The 23917-nt window shown below is 43.6% G+C and overlaps 1 protein-coding gene across 1 annotated transcript in view; it reads right to left on the reverse strand.

Annotated features, from left to right (window-relative positions):
• Window positions 1-23917, reverse strand: part of RIN2 (Ras and Rab interactor 2) — a 271784-nt gene that overhangs the window by 13994 nt on the left and 233873 nt on the right. The window contains exons 19-24 of the mRNA XM_080408025.1: window positions 21373-21467; window positions 13115-13307; window positions 12164-12275; window positions 9595-9667; window positions 7626-7717; window positions 3524-4654 (exon numbers count right to left, since the gene is read on the reverse strand). Of these exons, the coding sequence (XP_080264151.1) occupies window positions 3524-4654; window positions 7626-7717; window positions 9595-9667; window positions 12164-12275; window positions 13115-13307; window positions 21373-21467 (1696 nt within the window). The remainder of the gene's footprint in view (window positions 1-3523; window positions 4655-7625; window positions 7718-9594; window positions 9668-12163; window positions 12276-13114; window positions 13308-21372; window positions 21468-23917) is intronic.

Raw genomic sequence — 23917 nt, forward strand, 5'->3', positions numbered from 1 at the left:
CCACAGGGTAGGGGAATGGGACACCAAAACAGATGTACAAGCACCTAAAAAGTAACACAGCACTAGAAAACAGCATGTGTTTTTTTTTCAAGAGCCAGTAGTGGCATACCATTCCAATTCCTTTAAGAGGATAATTGGATCAGTGTAGACAAGGGAAGCCGGGGATGGGCTGTAAGACCCATAACCCTATTCCATGCAACTTTCCTATAAGCAAACAAGGGAAATACTGTCATGCTGTAATTACCATAAGGCAGGCTTGAACAGGTGTATAAAATACTGCACTTGGAGCCCAATTCTCGACGGTTGACTGTCACACAAGACAGGTATTTGAACAGGGGTCAGCCCTGGGCTTTAGTCTGCTTAGTATCTTCATTCAAAATCTGGATGACAGTGCAGAGACTTCACATACAAATTCTGCATGTGACATCATGGCAGGGGTGAGAGAAGGGCAGCCCCAGTCCTTCGCAGGCCAGGTTTAATTAATAAGTGGGAAACAGGCCTAAAGCTAACGTGACAAAATCTCATGAGAACAAAATAAAACATTGCCTCTCGGTAAGAGGAATACGAAAGCAAGAGCACTGCTCAAAGCAGCCTCCCCGGAGCAGCCGGCAGAGTGACTCAGCGGGGGACGGGCTGCGCCCCTGCACACCGCAGCTCTGCCCGCCCGCAGACCCCAGCCCCTGCCACAGGGCATGGCCTGCCGGCCAGGGACCAGCACAGCCTCTCCAAGCCTCCTGCAACACCCAACGTTTAAGCACCCATTACAGATGAGACATACCAAAGCAAAGAACAGACAGTATTGTTTAGGCACCTTCCCACACAACCAGTTAATACCTTATGGCCAAATTACTGAAGCAGCCAGTCACTTCTTGGGCTGGGCCCAGGCTTGGGCATTGAGACCAAAGCTGTTCAGGTGTCCACCCTGCCTAGTGGAACAGCGACACTCTGCTTGATTACCTTCTGTTCACAGACAAGAAAAGACTACACACAAACAAAAACCCCGGAACATTTGCTGTCCAGGCAGCTACGGACTGTACGGGTCTCCTCTGACCAGTCCACGTCTTTATTCTATGGATACATATTCAGGCATGGACAACCTTTTACAGTACTTTGCACTCATCCTTGGTCAATTAAAAGTGGTGCGCCTTAGTCTTGATTCTGCCCTGACACTGGGAATCCCATGTTTTCAGGAAGGGTTAACAGCCTACAGTGCTAAGATTAGGACGCACCAGTCAGGAATAACTAGAAATGCTGATGCACATTCTCCCAACGATTTGCTAGAAGTTAAACAATTTGATATGCCCCCTGCCTGGCAAGCTTAGGAGATCGCCCACAGAAGTCTTCTGCTTGCAAGAGCATGGGAAGCCTGTGATGCAGCTATGAGGTCACAAAGACCATCACACAGACACGGGAAAGAACCCCAAACACCAGCAGCTTCACTAAGCCTGGGGGTGCTGCTCCAGCACTTACCCAAATTCAGGAGACTGCCTGGCCGCCGCCAAGCAGGGACCTGCAGCAGTTCAGCGGGGCGGCAGCAGGAGGCAAGGGCTGGCCCCAGCACCTGTGCGCGGTGGCAGGACGGGCCCGGGGTGCTGGGAGGGCTGGCGTGTTCCCGGTGGCAGGCTCCCTTCCCAGGCCGCTGGCAGGACCCCAGCGATGTGGCCCACTGCACCTCAGCATTCACTGGGCCTGGCTGGAGCCTCTGAGCCCCAGCACCAACTGGCCACCGCCATGGGACAAGTGGAAAGGATCATTTGCCCCAGCAGCAGACATCCAGCCCTAGGCTGACAGGTCAAGAGGAAAAACCTGCACCACGAGAGCAGGAATTAAAATTTGAGCTGCAATTCCATATTGAAATAGCCAAGCAAAAGGACGGATAATAGGCAGGGATGCGTGGTAAGGAGTTCTCTATAGGGCTAACTAAATCTTGCTGTCACATAGTTATCTGCTTAGATCAGCAACATCTGATGCTCCTGAACCCATTGTGGTTGTTTGCAGGCTCCAGCCATAGGCAGCAGATGATTCAAAAGTTCATTCTTCCTTTGTTTAAACTATCCTGCTTTATAAATTAATTGCATTTAATCATATGTTCAATGCCAGACTTTCTGTCACTGAAGAAAAGCAGTGTAGTTCTTACATTTCATAGCTTGCACGACTCCAAACTACTGAAACATTTAAAAGCAGATGGCATTTTGCCTGTCTTCAGAGACCCACAGTCCAATTTTAACCACACCCTTACGATGAAAAGGGCAAGTCAAACCAAGCTTTCACAAACTCACAAACAAGCTTCATCTGTATTTTGTTGTCAAATATCCAGTGGTCTGCAGAAATCCAGGCAGAGATGTGCCTGCACCACTGTTCTATTTGCCATTTTTCCTTCTACGTAACACCCACATAACATTCCTTATTATTCCAGTGAGAACATTACGCATCTTTGAAAGAGTCTCTATTTCGACAACACTCCTCATGGTGTTCTATTTGCTTTAGCAGCGCTTGCTATTTTTGCTTGACTTTATGTAAATGAAGTTGAGGTTATGTGAGACTACTTCCTCTTGGCCAAGGACAGACAGAAATGTCACAAAATCATCCTCTGGTCCCAGAGAAAGAGCCATCTGCCAATTTTGCACCAGGCCAACTGCTGGGACACTGGAGTACAGGAGAAAAACAAGCAAGTTAGGACTGAAGTGAGCTCACAAGGAAAGTATTCTGCCCTGAGGGATGTTTACCTCCTCAGTGTGCTTACAGGCTCTTTTACAAATACTGCTCAGACTTGGCAAGATAGAGGGGCTGTGAGATTTTATCCAGCAACAACGATTTCACTTTTGTGGATACACATCTGTCTCTGCTGTTAAAACATGTATTCAAACATACAGCTCATCTGCAGCTACTTATAAACACGTACAAGTATCACAGAAGTATAGAAAACCTGAGATGAGCAGCCCCCTTCTCTCGCATACATTTGTTTTTAAACTCTTATGTATCTTTGTGTTTAGTTTCAGGTATAGGGACAGTGCAGCTTTGCTAGGAGTGAATGAAAACATCTGGAAGAATGAGATTAATTTCATAAGTTGCTTTGAAATGTCTCTCTGCTCTGTCACTGGTTTCAAATAAATTCTCGTTTTACAGCTACAATCCATGTGATTAAAATTGGCACAGTTTTGCTCTGAGCATCAGGAACTATTTAGCCCAATTCAGGAAAAAATACATGTGTGCCAGCAAATAAAGGGTTCTGTAATTATTAACAGTACAGCAGAAAGAAAGAAAGGAAGGGCAAAAAAATCACTGGTAAGAAGTCCACACTTTGCAGCTATTCAAGGATAACTTTTTAGGAATAACTTTGTAGCAAGGCTCTTCTCAGCTGGTAGGGTAATTCGAGGCAGGGTGTGTGTGTGGATGGTGGTTTTGTTTTAAGACTCTGCTAGCAAAGTCACCCCCACCTTTTCAAACTGGCACAAAGACTATCACTATAAACACAGATTACACATTTTCACCTTCCCCCAAAACACAGGACAGTGTTCCTTACCTATTTGGTCCTCGGGAATCAGCGATTCGATTGGGGGATCAAGTTCGGAGCTTTGGGACAAATAGTTCTTAACTTGCGTCATGAACTGCCGAATGGTTTGCAGCATATCCGTGCTCGAAACATGGCACTCCTTGTTTTCCTGGAGAAAGCTGACATAGTCCTGTACTAGGCATCCAAAATAAGTGCGTTTGTCCTGGGACATCTCTGCAATTTTCTTAATCATTCTCTTTTCAGGGGTCATGAAGGAACTGAAAACTCCACTGACTTTCCGTAGCTGAGATTTCACAATCTTGGGGAGAACGAACGAACTGTTTCTCTTCTTCTTGGGCTTCAAAGGGGGTGCCATGCTCTCTTGGTCACTTTCCCCCTCAAAATCCTCCAGGCTGCTGTTAGTGTCCCCCTCGTAGCCAAACAGCGGCATGCTCCGATCAAAGTCCAGCGAGTCAGATGAGGAGGTGGAAATGCTCATGTCGCTCAGTCTCTGCCTGCCTCCATTCCACGGTATGTGTGACTCAGAGCTGGTAGCTACTGTCTTTTTGGCAGCTGCTGAAGCTGGCTCAGGCAGGGTTTCACCTGGAAGGCCAGCAGCTTCGGGCACACATACCGAGCTGCGGCCAGGTCGAATTCCTGCTACCGGCTTTGAGCTACCTTCCACCTCTGTGCAAACAGCCTGCTTTTTCAGCCGAGGGGGCGGAATAGGGGTTGGTTTGTTCTGCAGCAAATCCAAGCCTCTCTCCTTCTTATGGTTGACCGTTTCTGGCATGCTTGCCTGCTTTATAGTCCTGGAAAGCTGTGGACTCATGAGGATGCTATTAATAGAAGGAGGTGGTGGCCGGGGCGGGGGGGAACGAGGCCTCGCTGTGCCATTCACATCTTGAGTTTTCAGGCTCTGCCTTTTCAGACTTCCACTGACATCCTGGCTGTGCACTTTTAAGAAGAGGGGATTAATGAAACACAGTGCTCCGTTGGTCTGGCTGCACTCCAGCTCCGAGGGCGTTCTGGTTCGTATAGAATGCACTCCATTTATAAGGCAGAGCTGACGTGAGTCTTTACAAGCACCGTCCAAAGGTACAGGCCTACGGGGAGTTGAAGGATCCAGGGTGTTGCTGTTAGCCGGGGAGCTCCAAAAGTCTGAAAATCATCATTGTGTTAATGTAAGAATGCAAAACAGCATGTAGATGGATTTCAGAACATTCAGCTTAATATCACAGTTTCAAATATTCAGAGGTGTAGATGAGCTTTTATTAATTCAAGGGGGAAGACAAAAATTCCAAGTAAACCTCTTAAAGCGCTACCAGACATAACCACATGCTGCACTCCTGGGTCTGCTTTTACTCGTTTATAAATATCACAATCAATGCATAGCTTCAAATCAGCCCACTGAGCTAAGCTTAAAAATAGACTGATAATCACCAAAAGGAATGGAGACCGTAACACAGTAATTCTTACCAATGCGAGACTGAAGTGAACATAAACTACACCTTAGCATCTCACTCAGGAGAAATAAGCCTAGACTCTCAGCTGGTATTAATAAACTCACTCCATTAAAGGCTGTTTTACATCAGCTGACAGCCACTCATGGCAACTCAACAAAAAATTTGGTTTGGTTTTTTTTGATAGCGAACAAATGAAACTACACATGAAAAGGCAGTACATGTTTTGCTGTGACGGGTGCATGCATAATCTTTAGCTATGCAGACCAAATCCTTGTGTCTCCAAGAGCACTGGCCTGCAGCCCTGCCTTTGCAACAGTGACACAGTCTGCCTAATGTTTTAGACACTCAGCAGCACATAAATAAGCTAAATGTGCAGCCCCACACCAGCAGTGTGGAAAACCTGTGCTAGACCAGCAAGTTTCAGCTGCAGCCTCTGCACTTGTCCCAGCAAAGCATCAGCATGTTTGGAAAACTGAGTCCATGGTAAAGTCCATCAGCTCCTGAAAGCATGAAGACTGAAACCAGACAGGCCCTCGAGGACAGCAATCAGACTGAAATAAGGGAGGAATACTAGAGGAGGGAGATTTTGCTAATATTTGCCAATCTTGACATGGCTGCTTTTCCAGTAGTTGTCAAGATGCCTCATCTGGGCTGTCAGCAGTGACACCTGAGCCCAGCTGCAGGAATGCCAAGCACTCCACAACAGGGTCTGTATCCAACAGCTGTCTCACCGAAGGGGCACAGGACAGGAAATGGCTTGTGGTGACGGGCCACTGCCAGAGAACACATGCAGGCACAGACATACTTCTCTACATAGTCATGCCGTGCTGCTGGTTTTTTTCCAGCTCTGTTAACTTCACATTCTGCCTGCAGATCCCTCATCAGACCAGCCAGTGTGCCTGGCACATGGGCTGTCACAAACACCCATGACATAAGCACTGCTGCAGGTGAAACACAAGAGACCAAGAGAGGGAATCTTGCATTCAGCACAATGAAACCTTACAGGCTGGCAGCAGCCTTGAGACCTTTACCACCAGTTCTTCCTGATGTGGTTTGCTGGGCTACATGCTGTTGACTACCTTGTGTAGTTCTCCCTCCGAGCTTAGAGCAAAACAGAGCTCTGGCAGAAGCTACAACCCTCCAGGTTCAGACCAGGGTGTTATAGTGCCTACACATTGCCTAAGGAAAGCTCATGCTTAGCAGGAAGGGCTCTTGGGAGTTTTTAAGCATCTCTTGGGTCTAGAGCATTGAAGGGCTGACTTCCTGTGTGCCCTTTTGCACATGGACACCTATGACTTCATCAAAACCTTAACTTTGTCTGATTTTTGCTCACAGAAACTGTGATCTTAATCTGGTGTATAGTAGGTAACTGATCCCAAATACACCAACCACACACACACTGATCCATCAGTCGTCTCCTCAGCTTTCAAATGCATTAGCTTAACAAAACAACACACACAATGAGGACAAAGACTGTTCCAAGAGCAAGACTAACTCTGCAGCAAGTAGGCCACAGCACTCTCGGGTACTGAGGACACTGGAGAGTTTGCTCGACACCACCATTAACATCTCCGATGGAAAAACTCACCTAACGTTACTTGAAAAATCCATGCTTTTTTGTGTGTATTTGTTGAAAATATATTGGAAAATACATATATAATTCCCTAAACTTGCAAATAAGCAGTGCAGAAGTCATTAATCTCCTCTCTAAAACTAATCCTTTAATTGCATTGCTACTGCAGCAAAACAAAATGCAAAGCAGTGCAATACTTCCCTGCATATGGCTTTGCTGCAAAGTCCCACCAAACGGTTCTAGAGAGCCTCATACCAACACTCAGATTTAGCAAGGATCTGTTCATAAATCGAAGATTATTCAAATGTCTACTGCGACAAAGACTGCTGACAGTCAACCCTCCCTTCCTGCAAAAGGAAATGAGGCCATTCAGCACTTTGCAGGAGTTGCTCAACGACTCATCAGGGTGGAGCCCATGTTTCACATCCAGCCAGACTCTGTCTCTCCCGCAAGCTCAAGGCGTATTTTCCAATGAGCCTGTGTTTGGTTGTACCAGCCAAGCTATGCAAGTGCATTTTCTTTTATTATTTAAAAAACGTCAAACCAATGCACATGGATACATTCTGCATATCTTAGGTATGCACTCCTCCTCCCATCAACATGCTACTGCACTAAACTACTGATCTCAAAACCCACCATTCTAAGATCATACCTCAATCTGAACAGAAGTTTTATTAACAGTGAACCTCAATTCATACACTCTCCTTGCAACTCCAGGAGATTATCAAGCTAGTGCCTGCTATGCAAGCCAGCAGCCAACATGAGCTCTTGGAGGAGAAGCTACATCAAATACTTGTCTGGGGATTGTTAAGATTTGCTTTGCCCAGAGGCTGCCCATAGAGGAAAGAAGAGAAGAAAGGAAGGAAGGAAACAGCACTAACAAAAAAATGTCACAGAAGGCACAGAAAGAAGGAAGAGCACCAAGGTCACCATTGGGCAAGTACAAGGTTTGGCCTTCTCAACAGGAGAAGCTGTTTTTCTAAATGAAATCTATATCATCACTGACCAATGCAAGCTACTTACTGATACAGACTATTTCTTCAAGCTTACAGCAATGCTACACAGAATAACATCTTTATAGACAACTACTTACTCAGTCCAAGCTGAGCAATCTCTTCAAGTTCAGCTTCTGTCTTTGTAGCAGCTATAGCATGAGGCAACTTCAGGGTGAATGGAAGAACATCCCTGTTGTCAAAAACAATCGTGGTTTTCATAACAACATCCACAGCTTTAAAAGCATTTGTTTTCAACACTGGCAGTGGTCAAGCTCTGATTCTTATTTTCTTCTTGAGCTGTGGCAGGTAGCAAGAACCTTAAACACACAGCACACAGTGAAAACATTACCAGCCCCAGGGCTCCTTTACATTGGAAAGTGGTGTGAAGTGCAAACGGAAGTTGAGTCCCCAGGACTCTCTTCAGGCTCGTTTCCACAGAACTATCCAGTATTTTCTGCTAGTACAGCAGAAACTTTTACACCTGGTCTTTTACAAGCATACTGGTGAGAAGCAGAAGTTTTATCTGCCCTCAACCCTTTATCAAAGCTTCTTATTTTCTGAATATGCTGTGGACTGCTCTTAAAGTCAAATTCCAGTTCTCAGAAAAAATATTTAAATGAGTACTTGGGCAGCTACTCTAAACATTTCTAAGCTAGGAATTAGTTAGTGCTACTCTGTACTAGACTGAAAACACAACTTAAGAAAGTCTTTATGATTTATTCTCGTATGTGGTTTCTCTTCACTGCATACTAGATGTTCAACGGATGTCTACAAAGGGACATAAATACATGAACAACAACATAAGCCAAATACAGTGTAAAAAGCTTTTAGGCAGAGATTTTAAGGGACAAAACGACTTAACCATATGTACATTGTATGAATGCTGCCATCAACCAGTACTATACCACTTGCCTGCTCAATTGGTACTGATACACCCTCAAACAACAGTGTATGATAGTCTGCAAAATGTGTAGTAGAAGTACCTATGTAATGAAAAGTAAATGAGAACAAATGGAGCACCGGAATCCTACATACAATAGGTGTCAGCATTATTGGTTTTTTAAGGTTGTGAACAAGCCAATCTGTTGTAACAGAGACAGATAGTGGGTTTTAATCCCATAAATATTCTCTACATTGTATGTTACCTTGTTGAAAAAACAGGACCTCAGAACACCACTCAAATTCAAATCAAGCATATGCACAAGACGTGTTACCTAAAAAGTATCTGAAAAGACACTTCCAATATGTACAGCATGACAAAAGGGAGGCCTGTAACAAAGGGGGTCTGGACAATTCACCACAAACAAAAACAGCAGACAGCAACCCAGGTATATCCCAGTGAGCTTTTCCCACACCACAAATCACCACTGTTGGCACTAATTGGCAACCTCACTGTAGTAAAAGAGCCAAGGCCATCAAAGTTGCCTCTCCCCACCCACCCCTCCTTCAGAAAATGTGCAGATGTGCAGTCTGGCCACGTCCTGTCTGTGGATAAATGTAAGGCTTGAGTATCAGTCTGGGAGTTTTCACCAGTAAACTAAAGTCAAATTGAAAAGCACTTAAAAGAGATAAAAAGAGTAGCTATTTTTTCTCTGCCTACTACCTGTAAAACAAGTTGGGCAACCATAAATTGGAAAGCTGATGAGGCAGTTCTTGTTGTTCACAATTTACATTCGCATCTCTCAGTTGCTATGTTCTACAGTGTAATCTTGACATTTTTCCACTAAGCTCCAAAAATGCTTTTTGCTAGTAACTCCAAGAAATGGATGTTGCAAGACAGTTTATGGTGCTTAGAGTTACAGAGCCATTAAGAAAGCATTACAAGATATCAGCTAAAGTTCAACTTGGCAGCACCTCACAGCTGGGTGTGTAATGTAACACTAGCCTTCCAATAATCAGTACCAAATAAGACAAAGAGACTTGCTTCCAATCCTCATCTCTTATTTATCCCATCACTTTCTAAGACTACCCAGGAGGATTGGCAACATAAAAATGCTGAGCCATATCCTTGAGACTCTTTTTCAAGACAGTCTAGCAAATGTGACTAAGAACATAACACCATCCTACCTGCTAATACAGTAGAAAGCAACGAGCCTGAATAGATCAGCAAAACTTATGCCAGACCCCTCCAAGGAAAACGCTGTGAAGAAAGTTACAAAAGGGAATCACACATCTATTCATCATTTGTTAGAAAAGCTTAATAAAATGCATCTCAAATTTTTGCACAGAATTAATAAGTTTGCACCTAGCTACTGTTTGGTTAAGAGACAACTGCACAGAAGAGTACACATCTCTGCTAAGGCATCTTCAAGCATAATCTTGGCAGTGATCTTGCATTTTCGGTTCCAAACATACGGTCCAATTCCCAAGAAACAGATAAGAGCATGATGAGAATTGCACATTTTGCTAATACACAATAATCAATAACTGAGGCTCTGTTTGCCCAGTGTACTAATACACCTAATTTTAAATCTCTTATTTCCTCCTCTTGCATTCCGTTCTGCTCACTTCTCTTCCACCCAGATGTGTTAGCACCTAATGGAAGATGATAAATTTTCATCCACTTCAAGAAAACCATTTAACCTAAAAATCCCTTAATCTCAGATGATTCTGCTTCATGCTTTTGCCTTGCACCATCTGGGAGGAAGACACAAGCAGTGCCTTTCAACTTTTTCCACTCCATACCATTGTTTCTTACTGATAAAAATACTTGTTTACAGTAATAATCACATAGAAGTGACTGCCACCTCACTTAAACTCTCTCTGATTCCAGCAGCATCTCTCACCCAATGACTACAAAGATCAAGTGGAAGAAACTCCTAGAGCAAAATGGTCTAGATTTTTTGCCTCTGGACATAACCAAAACCAGAACAGAAGGAATAGCATTTATGAAACATAAAGGCAGCATAAGGCAGTTCCTGAAGTACACAAACACTGGTCTCTTGCAGCCTCAGCAAAGTTCTATATAGGGGTGAATGTGAAGTCTGTGATTGCTTCAGCCCACCCCCAAGTTAAAAAAGCCAGACCATGGGGGCAAATCTCCAGCTGGCGTGGTGCGTACACTGTCGCTTTTTCACCAGCAGAAGAATGCTTTTGAAATTCATCTCCCAAGGAGAGTACTTCCACTACTGCAGACACTTCAGGCATCTGAGCTGAAACAAGGCAGACTCCTGGCCTTGGTGGGGAAAGCCAGAAGCCACGCAGCAGCTGTGGATACCTCAGAAATGCCTCTCAGGGAGCAGCAAAGGTGTAATTTTGTCAGTACTCCATGCTATAAAGCCAGGTCCCCCATACCAAACTTCCAGTGCTACTGACTATAACGTCTGCACATGAAGCAGAGGAGAACTTGAAGTCAGGTACTGATCTTTTAGCCAGCCTTTACACTGAAGGACAGGTCAACCTGGTCATTTTATGTGCCCAGATAAAGGGATTTCTTTAAGAGACACACTAACTATGCAGATGGTAAGCAGGCAGGTGATCTGGGGGCAGGCTAAGAGAAGATGAGTGTTCAGATCCCCAACTACAATTAAAACCTCAACTATGACTGGTGAGTAAAAATATCAATAGATACCTCCCCCTTGTGGTAAAATTTTGTTCATGAAAGGAAATACATTATTATTTTATTTTCTAGGTGGGAGAGAGGTAATTCACTAGTTTAACAAGCCTACAAACACAGCTTTAGATCACACTTAGACCAACTGTCATTGATAGCTTTTTCTTCTCTTTGCCATGCCTTGTTTGTAACAGGAACCAAAACCAGACATGCAGATTTAACTTTTTGTTGCTGTGAGCACGGAAGGGAGAGGTAAAAAGGAAAAACTCAACAAAATTATCTCAGTTTGCTAACAGAAGTTAACTACAGACCCTCTGCTGCAGGGAAGTTCAACTTAAATTGCTGCAACTTTTCTACAGTTTTCATTTTTTGTTGGAATGAACCATTTGCTCCATTTGCAGTTTCTGCACCATGTACACTCAACAGCTGCAGCTTCTCTTTTTCATTCCTATACCTCTCAAAATTTTCACACCCACCCTCTCAAGAGATGAGGGCAGTATTGTTTTAAAGATGACTGGAACTCTCACATTTTCTCATTTCAATTAGAAAACAGGGAATAAACACAGTTGGAATTAAAAAACAAAAACCATCGATCTCGCATTAGAAACAGTTCCAAAGGGTTAAAATCCATCTAGTTACTACATTTTTTTAAAGGGCAAAAAAACCAACCACACCCAACTTTTTAGACAGAGAGCGCTCATGACAGAGTTGCATTCAAGAACACCCCTGAGCACAAGAAAATGCACATTCCATGGCCAGCAGACAGGACTATAGACTATAGTCTGTCTATAGACTATAGACAGAAGGTAACTAAGTTTCTACAGAGGGTAACTACCCATAATAAGCAATGAATCCTGGATTCAGCAAGGTGCTTGAAAAAAATTTTTCCAGTTGTGTCCAGGACAGACTTAGGTGTTTCTGTGTATCTTCCTTTCTCCAGGACATGGCCTGACCCACTCGCAGAGCCCTTCTCAGAGAGCACCGCAGGCTTGGGTATCCTCTGCTGCGAGCTTCACCAATGCAGAGTGCTCCCGGCTCTTGCAGGGTGCCAAATAGCTGAAAGGAATGTAACTCACAACTTACTGTATGTGCTTTCTTTTATAGCAAATTCTTTTAGGCAGGACCCACACTCACTGGGCAGACAGAGAGAGAGGACTTTCTTCTGCAATCTTGCAGATTTCCTAACCAGAAATATCTGTTGTGGAGAAGGCAAAAGGACATGGGTTTAGCTTCATCACAGATGCCTTAATAGAGAAAGATTATAGGCAACAGGAACTAAAACAACTTCATGATCTCTGATTTACATAAAATGTCTTACAATTTTACTCTGTTGTTACTGTATCAGGTCAAACAGCTTGGTGTAAAATGACAGCAGAATATTTAGAAAAGCATCTCAACCTCGTATAACGCAGACACATGACATTAAGTTCATTATGCCCTTCTCTGAGCTCTCCAGTTTAACACATGGCAAATCCCAAGTCTTGAGTCAAGTTGCAGTGTCTGGAGGAGACAGACTGAGGAATGCTCCTGTATAACACCAGCCTGTTCACACAATCCTACTGCACCAGGATGGAGCAGCATCAGACACATGCCAAAAGCCTCATCCAAGCAGACAGGACCTGGTTTCCATCACAGCAACTGTAGTGCAGGCACCAGTAAAGGATAAAATACTGACATATCCCATTTAACTATTGCTTTCTCATTTTGGGGAAAATACACCTGTTACATACAGCCTTGGTTTAGCAAGGCCCAGCTTTGGAGCTGTACTTGCAGCAGTCTGGTTCTCAGCTCCAGAGGACCTCAAACTCATCCTCCAATGTATTAGCCTGGGTAGTGGGTCACACTGCAACTGGTCCAGCTGCCAAGTGCTCAGGAAACCCTCACGTGGATTATCTAAAGCACTGAAGAAATGGGGGTGGGATGTTGGTTGCTTAGGGGTTTTTGGGTTTTTTTTTTGTTTGGTTTGTTGTTTGTTTTGGGGGATTAATTTTTTTAAAACACTTGCATCAAATAAATTGAAACACAATTTCTTACCCCAGGAGGCTGGGCCTGCAGAATTTCCATGGCTTCAGCATCGTTCAGACCAAGCTGCAGCCACACAGGGTGAGTATGGAGGAGCTTGTCCAATATGCTTAGCTTGTTGGATAGGCTGTCATATCCAGAGTCCCGGACGCAGCTTTTTACATCATTTTTCTCAGGAGAGACATTATCCATGTCCTTTACTAGGCTGTGAAATTTTTTTTTAAAAAAATTAAATTAGACATGGCAACCTCCTATAAACAATCAGTCATTTAAGCAGAGTTATCACAAAGCTAACGGCACTGCTGGCACTCTGGACTGGTATTTCTACTGAGAATTCATATAATTAGCATACACAGAAATTATCTTATCCACAAGATTTCTTTCTTTCATTTGTCCTCAAGTTAAAAGCTAGCTTTGAGATAAGCCTTAGCATTCTTCTATTAGCTTGTTGAAATCCAGCAATCACTTCAGATACAGGTTTATGTGCCTACATGACCAACTGACTATTTCACATCCTTTCCTTGTTATGTTCACATTTTGAAGAGAAGTTTTTCCAAGGTATTTATGCAATTCAGATATTTTTATTCCGAGACAGGCTGCAAAAGCTGCAACTCACAGAAATCTTACTCTGTCCCACCTGCCAGAAAAATCTGTTCAATACTCTGGCAATGGAGCAACCCACTGCCTGTTGACAAATGCTGCAAATGCAAGCACTTTCTCTGCCTGTAGGGACTACTTCCACAACAGAAGCCTATGAACTAGCATCTCTCCATCTTAACCCTCAGACTACTGTCCTGCCTGTCCTGCTCTACCACCCCGTCGTCTCTGCAGCTGCATACCCATCTTTGTTCCCCTCTGCAAACAAGTGGTCAGAGACCTCAGTCAGGAGAAGGGAGGGGAAGAGGGGGGAGAGGAAGGGGTTAAATCCCCCACATAACCCCGCCCCCCAAGGCACAGCTTCATTAAGAAATCATATTAAGTGGCAGTAATTTTTTAATGGTCCATGCTCTGAATTCTCCAAATATTTACGTTTTTGCCATTTTGCTGTGAAAGGTCCTTACCTCACATTTTAGTACTACCATTCCCAGGATCATAAGAAAGTATGGAATTGTATATTTATGCTCCTAATTCCTTTGGCTCTGGATCGACTCCTATGCAAGGAATAAAGGTTAAGCTAAGTGTGAATGTGGCAAAATAAAGTTAAAACTTATTTGGGGCAGGCAAATTATTGCTAAATGCAGTAATGAAGTACAGTTCTTGGAGGCTACAGATACTTGTTATGCATGAAAAACCCAGATAAATTGAATACTTTGAGAATTTCTTTTGTTACGCAAAGCTTTGCCATCATTCAGAGAATACAGAACACCCAGTACGATTGTACATGCGTTGCTGGTTCAAATTCCCCATTTTTGAGCTAAAAGTACATCCTGTGATTCTTCCAGCGATAGAAATCACTACAGAATAGTTACTCCGGTAACTTCCTGATGACAGTATTTGAGCACAGACAAAAAAAACACCCTGCAAACTCAAGATCTGACTCACTAAGACTCAGGCACAGAGGCTGCGTTCCCCTTAACAGACTTTTTCTGGTGGCAGAAGAGGCCCTGAGCAGCAGAGGGCAACGCAGCTGCATTTCTCCACTGCAAACCATCTTGCAGTTCTTCTAATCTTTGCTTTTTGGGTAGGCTGTAAGCATCATGAACAGCATTTACCACCTTCATTAGGCCAGCTACTGTACCCAGAGCAACTGGGTAAAGACTTCAACAAACACAGGAGCCACTGAATACTTAAAACCAACCAAACAAAAATCACACACCCCTGGCCCCACAAGAAGTGCACAACCCTGAAACAAAACCCATCCCACCAACCAACCAACAAAAAAACCCAGAACAACCAAACTGCTTTTTTTGCAGCTTTGGTCAGCAACTTGCAGCATCTCTGGACGGGTCTAAAAAGGAAAAGAAATGGTGTAGAGAACTTTCACTGCATGCTAAGAACTGGCACACCATTCAAACTTTTCATTTCCTGGATCAATTATCAGTACCGGATCACCTGCATGCCTCTCCCTTCCTTTTTATCCTCTTATCTTTTTATTTAGGATATTATGCCTTTTAGATTTGTAAGGCATCCAAAATGCAGCTGATCTTCCCTCCTCAAGCATCAAAAGCTGTTGGTAACTACCAATATGCCTTCAAGGGGCACAAAATGCACAGAAGCATGAGGTGTGCGGAAGGGAAGTTGTGTTTACATCAGTTACGACAGGGCTCTGAGACTGTGACAATAGGACTCCTGTGTTCCCCTATCATACACTGCAACACTAGGTTTTGCTGGGACCATGGCTGAATGTCCACAGAAGTAGACCCATGAATCACAAAAGTGTTTTCATGAGCTATACCTCCAGTAAATATTGCTCAAAAGCTTTCCACCCACCTTTGGAGCCAGTTAGCAATACAAACTAAAGACAGCTGTGGCAAAGTATATGTTACACACTGACACTGGGTGTGGGTTTATCTAGATATAACTTTCCATTCCTTGCTGAAGAGGTGGAAACTGAACATGTTGCAGAGGAAGTACGCCTGTGAGGGAAAAATATTTTGCCTACAAAAAAAAAGTTACATCACGTGCAAAAAAGGTGCATGACCAATATCAACTAAAAGGCCTGGCACTGCTCGCTACCACTAAACAACCTAAAGCCAGTAAGAGTTTGCACATGTACGTAGGGTCAACAGTGTCCCTCTTAGGTATGGCTGGCTTAATGTTGTCAAACTGTTATAAATCAGAAGATTAATTTGAATAGGGAGCTGTCAGGTTTTTGGAACCTCGAGGTACATAGATGCACAATCCTTCCCAAATGGCTGAGATCCAAGGAGGAACCTTACTAACCTAGATACACATGCACCTCCTTGTTGCAGCTGCTTCTGCTCCCCTCAAGAAGTAAGCCAAAGATTATGAGTATCTGATCATGACAAGACTTTCTGGCGCTCCTAAACACCACTAGTTCAAACAACCCTAATGCACCTCAGCTAGATCAGTACTAGTATGTTATTGTAATCCACAGGAAGGTAAACTGGGAACAAACAACACTTTAAAAAAACTACTTCCTACCCAAATAATAAAGAAAGAGGCAGTGAGAAAGATCAGACCTGTTGAACTCTGGCAAGAGCACAGCTTGGAAAAACCACATCTAGCAAGCCACATAGAACCCATCAAGAAGCTGCTTCCCAAGGTCCAGGAGTTATGCGCAGTCAGAAATCCACTGGTCTGCTCTGACCGCCTATTTGCAATGGCTGAGCACAACTGAGCATCACAGGCTCGAGTTTATTTTTTATTCTTAAATTTATTTTGATTAATGATCCAGTCACTAAACGTACAGTCAAACCCTGACACACAGGAGTTCTTGAAATCTGGGACTGGGATATGTGTGTGTAGCTTCACTGGAAACAACAGCATGGAAAGAAGAGCCGTGTTAGTTCCTCACAACCGCCTGATTAATTCAAGTCTATAGAATAAGAAGTTGCCATAACCTAAATGCCAGCAAAATATGCTGTACATTATGCAACAAAAACTTATTTGCTGCTTTTTACTTTTGAGGTTTTGGGGTTTTTTTAGGGGCTTTTTTTTGGCTTTGGGATTTTTGTTTTTTATTGGGAGTCACTGTAAAAAAAACAAAAACCAACCAATCTTACTACATCACATTAAACTCAAAATCAAAACATAAGTCGACCTCCGTGGATGGTCTACATTAATGCAGGGGTACTACAAAAGGTTCCTCTGTAGTGGGAGAGGAGTTTAATGCAACTTGCAGTGAATTAAAGAAAACACATGATTCATGGAAGTTTCCTTAGATTTGAGAAAACCCATAAGCATGTAGGAAGTAAACAGAGGTTACTGCCAAGATTAAACAATGCTGTGCTGCCTCCTGGTTAGACCTAGCTTACAGTAAAAAGGGCAAGGAACAGGTTGAAACCTGTAACCAGAATGATCCTCTCCCTCTTACCCACAGGACTGTAACATACACCTTGATCACATATCCATGAAGCAAATGCTCCTGCCCTCCCACTGTTTTCTACAGCGATTTTTCTTTTTGGTGTCTCAAATCCTACCTATGCTTCTTGCTCTAGCCTTATAAACTCTAAACTTGTAACATTTCTCCCATTTTTTTGGTGGGACTCGGGACAATGAGCCTATCTGCTCTCTGAAGCTACTGTCAACCTCCCCAACATCCTGCACAGACAAACTGTAGACTGAGAAATGGACTTTCTTCTCTCTTTGGGATTACGGGCACAGCAAAGGTGCATCCAGCTTGCATTGCACATCCTATGGGGATGGCCGAAGCTGTTCCATGGGTTTTCTGTGTTGAATTAAGCTAAGGCAGCTTCTGTAGGATTTACACAAACACACGTACACACCTCTCTGTGGAAGAACGTACTCACCGTTCTGAGGGCATGAAAGGAGTTGTAGGAAGGACCTAGATGACCATCAGCACTTGAGCGATTCAGTCTGCTCCTGCACCATGGAGGAGGCTGGTTATCAGCCCAAATGAAAGGGCAACCCTGGATTTCGGCCATCATCCCAGATGCACTTACTAGCCAGGAGGAGGGTCATAGTGAGAGACCGGCTTTGATGCTATAATTAAGATAAGAACTCTTAACTTGCACTTGAATGTGTCCACATTTCCTTACTCCATTTTTTTCCCTGGACTGACCTCTGTTTTTAGGGTACCGCACACCAGGATCATGTTAAGGGGGGGGTGGGGGGGTGGAGTGGGGAGCTGGGGGGTGGGGAAGAGGGAGAAGGTCTGCTCTTTGCCCATGGCAGCAGGATGTTCAGCATCTCCCCAGCAATGCAGCTTAGCAAGCTTTGCTACCAAGTCTTTGCTGTGTTGCGAAGGTTTGCAAAACACAGCTGTGTGTCCAGATTAATTGTTCTCTCACTCCACTGTTACTCAGCAGCAAGGAATATTCCTCTTGTTTCCTACCCAGTCACAAGGGCCAAGACAACAGCAACAGGCAGGTAGAGTGAATCTAAATTGCAGATGAGCATGAACCTTGCTCCAGTCCCACCAAAGACTCCCCACAGTTAACCCTGTTTGCTCCCCACTGCAAAAGTGCCTGGATTACTGTAAATCCTACAAGTCTAACAGGCTTTAATCCCACCAGCCTAGCCTATAGAGTTATGCTGAGCAGCAGCTGAGAGAGGGTGTAAGACCACTGCTGAGCATTATCTCCACTCCTCAGCAGCTGGATTGTGACCACCTTCTTCATCCCATTACAGCTGAAGGGACAGGAGAAAGCTGCTGGGGAAAAGGCTGTTGGATACTTGCCTACCCAACAACAGAAGCAATTCACCAGGCAAGACACAGAAGACAATTCTACTTAAGTTAATAACTATTGCACGAAAATGCCAAAGACACCGACACAAGGGCTGTCCAGCACAAAACATGAGGAAGGGAGCAAAGTTCTGCCTTGATAAAGGAGCAGGGAGGGAGTAAGCTGCAGCAGCTGCCACCACCAGCAAAGCATCCCTGAACCACCTCACAGGCACCAAATGCTCCAGAAAGACCGCAGCTTTCGGAGGGTCAGCTTCTTACTCTGCAGAGCCATTCACAAAGGCAATGCAGGGAACCCAAGTGCCTTCTAAAAGACCATCTGGATGCAACTAGCTACATCATGTTGCTCCCCCATCCTACATGGACCTGGGCTGCCATTCCATGCAGAAACTCTCTACTTAACCATTTCAAAACAGTACAGCGCAGGTCAGAAATTTATCCCATTTATGCCCTTTTCTGACAACTCCGTTCATTTGCATTACTGAGATACGTGTCTGCACTGGGAAAGAGTCCAGGCTTTAAACACCATGGAATATTGAAACAGGTGGCGTGAGCATCTCACTTAAAACAGTTTTTACAAGCCTTTTTCTCACCTGGCTTTTCCATGCTTACAAGCCAAAGCTGTAGGCCCAGTTACTTTGAATCATTCTCAATACTGACTTGGCCCACAGATGTAGAAAGGGGAGACGAGTCCAAAGTCTGACTTGGAGGAGGAGTATAAATCTGAAAGTCACCACACAACCACAAAAAAAAAATGCACACCAAAAAAGCCAAACCAAAACTAACACACCAACAAAACCAAACAAAACTCACACACTGCAACACTGAAGCTGCAGACACACGATTTTGTGTACTTTTTCTGAATACAGTTGAGAGCTCTTGGAACTGCTGCTTTTCTAAAACTGTCATGAGTGCATGTGAATATATGCCAAGGTGAAAAAGGAGCAAGGAAGATCAGACATCCCTTTTAGCTCAAATTTCTTTAGATACAAATCCAAATGCCACATCAACATAGCAACTTCTAAACAGCAGAAAGCACAATAATAAAAGCAACCTACATTCATTGCAAAGTTTTAAACTAACTACAAAGAAAAAAGTTACGATAGTAAACACATCCTTGTGGGGAGTCTAGTTTCAACATGAACCTGGAAAACATCCGTTGCGATTACTGTAATCTTGCTCTGTAGTTCTATATAAACAAAAGGTATGGGTGCACAACTACTTATATAATTTATACCAACTTCAACAACTTCTTCCTCACACAGAAGCACGTAGTTGTAGTCATACAAAAACTGATGTTAATTCATAGAATCCTAGAATCCTTCACATTGGAAAAGACCTTTAAGATAATCAGATTTAATATTTTTCATTTATCATCTTAAAAGTGACAGAAAAGAATTATTTTCTTTTTTCTTGGATGGCTATTATTTCAACTTGAAGTCAGTGAAGTAGTCATGGAAATTGCATTACTCGCTTTGTTATGTCAGCTTTACTTACATGTTTTAATTAATCAAAATATGTTTTGAACTCAAAATTAACAAATTCAGTTAAAAAAATCCCTTTTAAAAAATCAGTTAACCCCCCACCCACCCCGTGTCTGTAAAATGGGGAGACAATTGACTGTTTCTAGCTAAGCATTTCCACCAAGGTTTTAGTATAGATAGATGTTAGTCTTTCATGCATATACTGTGTTCAAAGATACCAGAGGCCTTTTTTTCCCTGAAAAGTAGCTAATGATCATTGAAATTAATTAGCTGAATCCACCTAGATGGAGAAAGTACCCTTTCTGCTCCATAAAAGAACTGTGCTTTCAAAAGCTTTAGAACTTGAATAATGTGCAACCAGGGGCAGCACAGCCAAGGACTTTAGTTAGCTGTCTAATGTTCTTTACCACTTGGGCAATAAAGGCGCTGTTCAATGTTTTATTTAAAATAATTAAATTTATATTGTACTAAGTTTTAGCCCATCTCAAAAGCTACTATAAAAAGAATAAAAGCTAAAACCCATACATGTAATTCTAAATAACAAACTATTATCCACTTCATTAACTCACTGACTCGAAAAAAGCCCACCAGCTCCAGAACTGGCAGACAGATAAAACAGGACAGCAGCACTGGTTGCTTTCCTCTTGCAGCAAAGATTTCAACAATAAGTAAAAAAAAAAGTGTTCTCTGGTTAACACAATGGTTCAAATATTGACTATACTCCAGATGTCAGTTTAACAGACATTTACCCATTAAGCACAATAGCCACAGCAAAGCCAGAAAGCTGGGGTCCTGCTATGCCCGCTTAAAAGGTACAAGTTTAACCTTACAAATTTCCTAAGTCCACACCTATGTGGCATGATCTATTTTAAAAGGCCAGAACTTTTATCTGTGCTGTAATATGCACCTCAATTTTAAGGTTAAGGAAATGCCCCCATCTACTTAATTATTTTTTTTTTATGTGCAAGTTACTCCCATAAAAATGAACCTTATGAACACACAACCCACATATAGCATCAGCTAGTAATAGCCAAAATTTTACTTCCTAACTTGAGAACATAAATCATGTTATTGTACGCGGAATCTTCACAAAGCCACTTGAAGCAATGGATATTTTCAGTCTTTACAGCATGAAACCAAAGCTCATTGCCATAGACAATGGGAATAACATTAGTAGTTTCCTGCTTTACATGTTCATCATTATCTGAAGTTTGTAACAAGGAACTGAAGTCCAGTTGCTTTTGCAAGATATTAAGGCAAATACACAGAACAACTGAATCTCTAGGAACTCTTCCTGCACAAAGGCAAATTCCTTTAATCAAAAGCAAGATTATCCACACGCTTATGCTGCTAGGATGAAAAATGCTAGGACATAAGCTACTCAAGAAGAATGCACAAGGATAACATTCCTGTCACAGTACACTTCCAGTAACTATGAAAATAAACATTTTAATCACCTTCGCAAATCAGCAGATTTTTCTTCCACTGTGAGATCTGTCTGTACCATCTCCTGTTTCAGTTCTCCGATTTCTGATGCAATTGTGTCAATGAGCTAGAAAGGAACAAAAACAGTATGACATCAAGTGAGTGGAAGAGGCATGGAAAAGAAGTCTGGGCAAGTTAGCACCAGAGATTACAAACTTTTTGGTTTTGGCTTGGTTGTTTTTTAAATCGCATCCTATTTGGACTTCCCCTTGCAAAGGAAAAAGTAAGGGTTGCGGCCACGTAAAATCATTCTCAGAGGAAGAATAATTCCTGGTTTATGCCAGTACAAAACCTTCCAGGTTGGCTAGCTTTTTTATTTAAATATATTAAATCTGCAGCCTCAACATATTGTACAACAGCTTAGAACAGGGGGCCTCAACTTTTTGAACAGAGGGCTGGCGTGCAGATGAAGTAGCAGGACGTCATCTGCGGCTGCTTGGCTTCCCCTCCCAACACCCGGGGGGGGGGGGGGGGGGGGCGGGGAGCAGGGCAGGGGGGTTCTATAAATACTGAGGGCCTGATTGAGGACCCTGGGGGGCCATAGTTTGAGGACCCCTGGCTTAGAAGAACTAAATGATTTGATTGTTTGTAGCATTCACTTTCTCAAAAATGTAATTAGAAGAGTTCCATCTGCAAGAGTTGTTTCATAAGGGACACTAAGCCAGCATTACAATATTGTGGAGGATGAAAAGTAACAAGGCAAGAAAGAAATGGGTGGCTGCTTTTCACGACTGCACTTGAACAGACCGATTCAAGTAAAAGAGAACTGCCTTGTAACACTTCAGCTAAGGTGGAACACAATCCTAATTCTGGATACGAGGGCAAGAACTCATTTTAAAGTGGGTGAGATCAGCACCAGGGCTGTATCCCAAGTAGTACAGCATTTTCTAACCAGAAGTCTGGAAGACATTTTGCTGAGCAAAAACCAAGTATAAAGTTTGCAAGACACACCACCTTGGGCATTCTTTGCTGCAACTGCATCCAGTTTGCTTGATATAACATGCCACAACAGTATATAAACCCCGGCAGCATTCCCTCTCTGCTGCCCTTAGTGAAACCTAATGAAAAGGTTTGCAGCGAGGCCATCTCCACTACCACCACCACTGCATCTCGGAGCAAGCAAACAAAAATCTTGGCAGATGAAGAAAAGACCGCTTTCCAGTCCAAGTTCAAACAGTCTCCAGTTGCCCGGAAGACATGACCCTGAGTCCCACTCGCATTACGCAGCCGAGTACAGCAGCCATCTCAAAGAACTGCAGGCAACATTTCCCTATGCTGTTTTATCAGCATTCCTCTACCTCAGACACTCACACACTCCTTTGCTATGCAGCATTATCCTGATCAATTCAAAAGAAGTTTCAATCTCCGTTTACAACAGGCCAACTCCACCAAGTATATCTTAAGCGAGAAGCAGTTACAATGTGCTACGTTCATCCCATAGGCTCCTTTCTGCCAAGGACATTCCTTCTTTCCGCCCCAGCCGTACTGTACGACTGGCATTACAGTTTACAAAGATCTTCCTCCTGCTGACTCTCAAACAGCCCCTGAGTCACTGCAGGAAGACGTGAGCAATGCCTTCCTGACCATGAGAAAGAGCAGCAGGAAGAACCCGCGCCATCCTGGCCAAGCAGCCTCACAGCTTACCACAGCACTCAGGACCCCCATGGAACCGCACCTCTGAGAAAAAGCCACTGAGCACCTTGCTAGGCACAGGTAAATTCGCTCCTCCTTTTGCATATGGGGTGAAGCCACAGCCCCCACGTTTGCTTTACACAGTGAAAATAGCAAGTGCCACTGCTGTCAGCTGAGCCTCACTAGAAAGCCAGCACAGTCACCAGGCAGGTCTGACACAGGTCACAGGCAGCAGCGTCGCCTGCAGGGGAAGCTCTAAGCTAAGGGAGTGTGAAGCAGTGCCAGGCTCTAGCCAGTATGCGGCCAACTGCATCGTACAGATCAGACTGCGTTGGTTTTTCTCTTTGAAAGCCTCTACCCGTTAGTATTATCATCCTTTATGGATTTATTCTTGTAATCCTCTGAAAAAAAACACAACTGCAATGCTTACTGACCTGATGGAGGGGAAGTGTCATGCTATGGTGTACTGGCACCTAACAGGGAGGTTCCACTTCTGCCCTCGGACTGGCTTGGCTGTTCATCTAGCCCTGTTAGCTGGTTCAGCTCCCTAAAAGGTTGGAAAACTTTTTCTCTTCATATTTTGGTTAGTTTTCTGCCGGTTTAGTGACCTGGACCTAAGCTCTGAGGGGGTCAGACAAGCTCCAGAGCAGACACCAGGAAAACAGAGGACAGCACCAGGCTGGGAGTACAGCTGCCTCTGCCAGCAAACCAGTAGATCTCGGCAGCCCCAATGTGAAACTATGCCTGGCTGCTCAGCCGCCCCAGCAAACAGCCCAGGGTTTTTTGTTGTTTGTGCTGACCTTGGAACAGAGAACCTGGGCCTAATAATTTAGGCACCCCAAACCAGCCACCTAGAACTCTGCAATCTGACCAGGAACTTCTGGA

The sequence above is a fragment of the Falco punctatus genome, assembly GCF_963210335.1.
Source record: "Falco punctatus genome assembly, chromosome: 12".
Classification (NCBI taxonomy): domain Eukaryota; kingdom Metazoa; phylum Chordata; class Aves; order Falconiformes; family Falconidae; genus Falco; species Falco punctatus.